Source organism: Uloborus diversus, chromosome 7 (genome assembly GCF_026930045.1).
Source record: "Uloborus diversus isolate 005 chromosome 7, Udiv.v.3.1, whole genome shotgun sequence".
Lineage (NCBI taxonomy): Eukaryota > Metazoa > Arthropoda > Arachnida > Araneae > Uloboridae > Uloborus > Uloborus diversus.
In genome coordinates, this window is record NC_072737.1 from 72,172,143 (window position 1) to 72,179,703 (window position 7,561).

Here is a 7,561-nt window from a genome sequence, read left to right on the forward strand (position 1 = left end):
TACCTTCTTTTTCAACAGTTATTTCGCACTGTTATACTGTTCTGTCAAATTGTTACGTGTTTTAACTACTATTTTAGATATTAGGGTCTTTGTGGCAAGTTGCTCAATTTATTTGTGTTCTGTCATTTACAGTTTAATAAATGTGAAAAGAAACGTCTTTCACCTGAACTAATCAATATGTAATGAAAAAATAAAAGATTTAAATCGAAACAAATAACACAATCGAAGAGTTAAATTAATATGTATGAACATTAATCAAGTTTCATCTTTCTTAGGAAACGCTGAATACTGTAAAAGGCAACATCAAAACTTATGATTTATGAAACTTAGGAAATTTCATTTGATCACATTCAAAAACTTGAAATTTCATTATGAGCAACAACACATTTTTGATAGTTGTTACGAAATTCCTTGGATTTTCCAACATCGATGGTCGTAACTGAAAGAAAGTAAATTGTGTTTACCGAAGGAAAAGTAGAACACCAAAAACTATTTATCTAATCGAAGCCGGTTTACCAAAATGATTGTGTACTTGTTCAGTAATAGGGCTTGCGCATTCTGATCAAACATTGCTAAATTGTTTCTTAAAAGACAATAACTTTTGATACTTTGGCTGATTCAATTTTTTAAATGTCACTTTGACGAGGTCTTTGAAAACAGATGATGCTTATGGGCGGGAACTGGGGCGTGTTTGCAATTTTACTAACATTTCTATCTATGGGCGGAGCCTTTAGGGGCTCACTTCGGGAGATGTGAAAAAAGATAGTGAGGCTCTTGGAGGTCGTCTTATAAGAAGGATTCAAAACTATCAGACGAGTTTACTGTCGTTCGCGCGGCAGCACGGCAGTAAGAAACTTGGAAACATCTAGGAACATCTGTTAAGTCTCAAAGTAAGTAAATACATAAATTAAAATTAACATCCAATTAAGATTGATGTGCTACACTAACTGGAATATTTTCCTACATATAAGTTAGAATGACTTTTTATGGATTTTTTTCACATGACACTCACACAAGCTAAATGAACACAAAGAATCATCGAGTCAAAAATCATCTTTTTCAAAATATAGTATTTTAACTTCTTTTCATGTCGCATTTGAGAATTACACATTCTGCTATGCAAAATATTTCTAGTGTTGTTGAAAACCATTTTTTGTCCAAACAAGGGCAGATCTGGAAATTTTCAAAGAGGGGGGTGGTTGAATTTTTTACTTTCCTCTTTCTACGTATCTGGTTTGTCCATGATTGCGAGGGGCTACCACATTTTATCAATAATCTAGTTGTTATCGAAAACAACTAGATTATTGAGATGTAGCCAAAGAGGTCCCCGATTTTTTACCCCGTTGAAAGAGGTGTTCTAAAAATTCGCTTCAAAACTGCAATTTCTTAATAATTCCAGAGAAAAATTTCCAACAGTTTTGAAAAATTACAGGAGGATAGTCACTGAACCCATTATTTCCCCTAACACTACGTGAGATAATTAAAATCACGCCTTTCAGATTTTAATTTTGCAAAATACCCGTGAGGAAGCCTCTACTCTTCCTTTTAACATCACCAAAGATTTTTTTAAAAATGCTTTTTTTGAAACTTCAATTTCGAAAAGTTTCCGGAAGGGAGATTCGAACCCCTTTCGTTTCCTTAAGGTCATCAGAGATGGTCTACACTTGCGCTTCCGTATTTTAATTCGGAAAATTGCCTGTGCATTGTTTCTCAGGGGAGGGATAATCACCCCCACCGCAACTCCCTTGTATCCGTTCTGGTGTCCAAACATGTTAAAGCTTTCATTCATTCATACAACTATACCCAATCAGAGCTTTCTGAAACTACATAAGAAGGCTCATGAAACGAAAGGAGACGAAAATTCGGAACTAAAATTATTTTACAGGCTTTTTTTTTAAATCTCCGAGTAGGGATACGTATTGCTGAAGCAGTTTTCATAGAAAAAAAAATAAATAAAAATGAAAAATAGAAAAAGAAAAAGAGAAAGAATAACTGAGACAAAGTTTGTATGAGACGTTGAGGTATTAGTTCTCAAATTTATCTGTTACGTATAATAACTGAAATTCCAACATAAATTTTCAACCATCAGAGTCCCTGAAATTCAAGAGTTACATAACTCTTGAAATTGCTGCTTACACCAGTTTTTTTTCAGCTGATCTTTTTATCAGTCCCAATTAGAGAATAAAATTAAAAAATAAAATATCGTTTCTTTTTTTTCTACTACTTGCAAAAGCGTTGAGGGTACTAGAGTAGGGTGCAACAAAACTCCTTGTAATGTTTTAAACATTTCCCTTTTTTTTTGAAGAAAAACTCGTCACACTTTTAAAATTGGTTTTTAGTTACTTTTCTTCCAAAGATTTTACAAAGTGTTAACTATAAAGTAAAAAAGATTCTCCACCGCTATTCCATGCAAATAATTCAGTATAGCCAAGCGAATAATTCAGCCTTTAGCTTACTAGCTTAATATAGAGAAAATTGACAGCACAAGCGTTTGAGTTGGAGAAGAGTGGCTAAATAAATAATGATTGTTTGTAGTGTTTTTGTTATTATTTTACTTAGTGATTTTATTCAAAAGTATCCAGAATTTTCAAAAAATGACTGCTTTACCTGTGACAAAGACCTAGTCGTTGAGATAGTCGTACGAAAAACGTATGATACCGTTTTATACCGTTTTGATTAGCTCAATGATTAAGCGCTTTTCCTTAAATTATTTTAAATATTTTTACATCGTGGAAGCAAAATGCACATTTAACGGAAACACGTTCATTATCGATCCAACTTTATTTCTATATCCTATTGATCGAGCCAATTCTGAATGTTATGAACTCTTTTGAAACATGCAAAGATAGATTGATCTATAAGGGTTGCCCAAATGAAAAGTGGACAGGTTGAATAAGAATAATACTTTTAATGTAAATCAAAAGAAATCGTCATGGGCGTTGAAGCACAGGTCCCAGCGTTAGAGCAGCAGGTCGATGCCTTCGCTGTAGAAAGATTGGGGCTGATTCCTAAGGAAGTCCTGCACGGTTTCCTTCACTTTATCGCCCGAATGGAAACGTTTCCCCTGTAATGCTCTTTTAAGTGGCCCAAAGATGTGGAAGTCACATGTTGACAAGTTCGGACTATACGGAGGTGCTCTAAAACTTTCCAGCGAAAAATTTGTTTAGGGTCGTCTGGGTTTCCTGGGATGATCTTTGGGGAGGATAACGTGAACCATTCCTTTTCTCAGGCTGAGTTCTTCACTGATTTTACGGATCTAATCTTTCGATTAGCTCGGATCATTTCATTAACGAAGGCAATGGAATCTTTGGTGATCGCGAGGTTTGTTTAGCCCGGTCTGATGCCCTATAACCGTACTACCGCGCTTTTCGATCTGGACGCATCCATGGATAGCACTACTTTCCTTTTGTACAATTTCATCTACTGCAACTGCAAACAAGTTTAATCGCTGAATGGCATTAGAGATGCATACCTCATACCCCTCTTTATATACTTTTGCAGTGACGCTGTAATTGAATCGTTCAATCTGATGTTTATTTAAATGATAAATATCAGTAGACGAATGAACAATGTTGCGAATGAACATTTTTCTTCCTTTTTTTCGACAAAAAAATTAAGTAAAAAATCTCATGGTAGCTTTCAAGATACTTGAGAATGAAAGAGTTTTAAAGATCAAAATTATGTAGTTTTAGAAAAATTAAGAATTTTTCTGTCTTAAATGCTTTATGCTGCTTAAATGCTTCGTGAAGAGAGATTTTTTTCGGGAACGTAGTAGTTAATAAAATCGAGTATGTTCCCAAAAAATTTTCGGGAAAAAGAGAAGCAGATATATTTTTCCCATTTTGAGAGTTTATTATATTATTTGCACATCATTCTGATTTTCTTTTTTTTTTTTTTTTTTTTGAAACTAGGAATTTTTTCTAATAAAAGCTGTTGTTTTCCTTTTTCTCTTAATATATACAGGGTGTTCCGTTTTAACCTGCAAGACCTCTATTTTCGAAACCGTTAGTCCTAGATGCATACTTTCAATTGCAAAAATGTTCAAAATCAGATGCAGGGTTAAGATATTGAAAGTTTGAAGTAAAAATAAAAATGAGTCGCAAAATACAAAATTTAACTTTTTATAGGTGCCGTAGGTCCCCTAACTTATACTTACAGAAATAATCTCCATTGAAAACTATTACTGTCACAAAAAACTTGACATTTGTGCGACCAAAACTCAAGGAGATATTCCAGTTTGAAGTTTAATAGGACCACACAAAAGATGGGATTGGAATTTATCGTCCTTTCAGAAGAATGACGGGTCGTCAAAATAAGAAATCCAAAGTATTTATATTTTTCATTGCTATTTAAAAATAAAAGCAAATGTTATGCCGTGATACCCAAAATCACACTACGAAACCTCGATCAATTTGAAAAACCACACCTTACGCACACTTATAATTTTAAACACTTGTTAACCGCTATATTTTCCCCCAAAACGGCGAGTGAAAAAAGGTGTACGTCTCAAATCGCTGCGTTTCATATCTCGGTGAATATTGGTCATACTAATTTCAAACTTTTTATGTTGGAATTATTTTTCAATGGAAATTATTTCCCTAAATATAAGTTAGGGGACCTGGAGACCATATAAAAAGTTAGATTTTGCATTTTTTGACTCATTTTTATTTTTATTTCAAACTTTCAATTTCTTAACTCTGCATCTAATTTAGAACACTTTTGAAATTGGAAGTATGCATCTAGGACTAACGGTTGCGAAAATAAAGGTCTTGCAGGTTAAAACGGAACACCCTGTATATAGGCGTCCCTTTTATTACACGGTACTTGTACAACACGGTTTCAATATTACACGGTACTTGTACAACACGGTTTCAATATTACACGGTACCACATTTGCGATTATTATAGCATGGTTTCGATATTATACGGTACAAAACATGAATTTAATACTTCAGGGTTTTGACATAACACGAATGTTATATTTAAAAAAGATGGAATTTCAATATTTTGTTTAATACTTTCAGTTAATGTTTGATAACTTTACTTTGTTTTTATGAAACTTGGTTTCGATATAACACGGTGCACATCCCTTGATTTACATTATTTCTAAGTCTCGTATAACACGGTTTCGATACAGCAAGGAACGAAGTAACCGTGTTATACGAGGGACGACTGTATTTCGGTTTTACACTCACCTATTATTTTTACTTTTACGAGATGACAGGTCAAAAGACGAAACAGAATTTGGTTTAATCAGAGTTAAACAAAGAAAAATTTTGATAAATAACTATCTAAAATAGCAAGTTACTAATTCGCTCAAACGTAAATGAGTTGGTTTGAAAATGGTGCCATTTAGAGGAAAAAAAGTCTAAAAATACGGAGGTTTTGACGAAAAATACGTTAATATTGTGTTTATTTCTCAAATTCATATAAAAACCAGAAACAATGCATTCGACGACGCATTAACGTTTTCATTTTTACAATGTTTTCTTAAATCACAAAAATCAACAAATTTTTTTTATAAACGACGAAAATACAGCTTGACTTTTATAAAAATATCAATGTCTACATAATATTTCCAATATCTCTTAGAGAGAAATTCTCATACGGATTGTATCCAACCTCCACAGCAAAAAGGGGCTACTATAAATTGCTGGACACACCTACATAAGATTTAAGTATTCCACACACCGTAAAAAAAAAATGTAGGAGGCGGGGGAGGGGGAATTGAGAATTCTGGACTATTTTACCAATTTTGCAATTGAAGGGGCTTTTTCATTTGGGAGGATTGGGGAGATTCTTTGTAGATTTGAGAGAAATGCCCCTTTTTTTTAAATTTTTTCTTAAAGGGGGAGTAGGGCGGGGGCGATTGGTACAGTTGACTTTTTTGCGATGAAGTAAAATTTGCTAAAAAAAAGCAATAGACATCACAAAACAACACGTAATTCAATGGGGTTGTTTCCTTCATTCAAAAGTACTATTTTTAGTCACAGAAATTGATAGAATAAGCAAAAAAAAAAAGGAAAAAAAGAAAATAATAATAATAATAATAACGTGAGCCCAAAAAATACTTTCATTTTTCCAACAGCTACTTTTTTATTAATTTTTTAAAATGTCCGATTTTTCAAACAAGGCATGGCCTTTACGACATCACAAATGATGTACTTCGGCGTATTTTTTTTTAATTAAACATTCGCTCTACGCTTGCAATCAACCATATCGTTGCCAGTACATGTGAGTAAAGATGCGAATTAAATATTGTGCTCTTCTGAATGGCATTTCATCATTTATGATGTCATCGGCAGAAGCGTAAGCAATGAAAGTTCACCGATTAAAGTAATTTATTTAATATTAAACTTAGTCAAATTTTTAAAAATATTTTCAGATCCTATGTTTTTAAGCATGCTCTTCCAGAAAAAAAATAATTAAAGTTTTGGAAACGACCCCATTGTGTGAGTGCAGGCAATGGCGTGCGTTACAACTCGCATGGAAATTTTTTTTTTTTTTTTTTGTCTCAACGCCGCGAATTTAAATTTAGCTGTAGAAACAAAAGAAATTTTTGTGTAAAACCGATAGCATTCATGTGCAAGAAACTCTCTGAAGCTTATTCTGGTGTGCTATTTTTCAGGAAACTCTGCCATAACAATGTTGAGCTGGGCTCTAGTTTCACTCTTTCTGGTGTCAGCGACTACCATACGAGCCTCCCCAACTCCCGATGGCAGTGTAGGCATAGATGTCGGCGCCTCCTTTGACACTTCAGCAGACTTGAGTGCTGACATTGGTTTTGATGTAACGATCGAAGCTCAGGTAACGCATAGCGTAAAACACGTAACTTTGTTTTGCTTTGTTTAAAGATTTTTTTTCCTCTTATTTACACATTGTCTCCATGTCAGTGTAAAAAAAAAATAAATAAATAAAAAAAGCCAGTGAAAGGCTGATAAAACCTTTTGAATTACCTAATAATACGTGATTTTCCATAACGGGAGATTTTTGGTTTCAAAGAATTTTGCCCATCACCAACTTGTCACCAATTGTATGGTGACATTTCAAAGTTATCCTTATCATAAGTACATGATTAAAGCTTTACTAAACTTTAACATTTTTTAGATTAGACTCTTGAACAAATTTTGAAAATTTATAAAAATATTTGCACAAGTTTTTGTGCTTTTTAAGTTCATATCTTAATAATCAATATGATGATTTGATTTTTGTAATCAATTGTTGATCACTTGTAAGCAAATATAATTGAAGAGCTCGGGCAGAAATGTGACAAGCAACAAGGAGTGACTATTCGATCAAAATTTTTGTTTCTCATTACAAAAATTGAAATAAACCTGACAATGGATTATGTCATTTGGAGAAAAACACATGTGTTTTAGAATTGCAAATGTATTAATACCTTAGAAAAATTCTACAAATATGTTTTATACGTTGGAAATTGGCCTACTGAAGAATTCACATCATATGGCATATCACATTCTTGCCCCAATCCCTTCAATTGCTATTTTCTAGGGAAGAGTTAAACGTTGGCTAGACGTCATTTAAAATAGTCTTCTTAGGT

The 7,561-nt window shown here is 33.3% G+C and overlaps 1 protein-coding gene across 2 annotated transcripts in view; it reads left to right on the forward strand.

Annotated features, from left to right (window-relative positions):
* The first annotated feature begins 730 nt into the window (after nucleotides 1-730).
* Nucleotides 731-7,561, forward strand: part of LOC129225809 (2-Hydroxyacid oxidase 1-like) — a 104,342-nt gene continuing 97,511 nt past the window's right edge. Inside the window, exons 1-2 of one of the 2 annotated variants that reach the window (XM_054860322.1) lie at nucleotides 731-890; nucleotides 6,629-6,807. In XM_054860322.1, the coding sequence (XP_054716297.1) occupies nucleotides 6,646-6,807 (162 nt within the window). In that variant the 5' untranslated portion in view covers nucleotides 731-890; nucleotides 6,629-6,645. The remainder of the gene's footprint in view (nucleotides 891-6,628; nucleotides 6,808-7,561) is intronic. The other variant, XM_054860321.1, reaches the window with a different exon arrangement.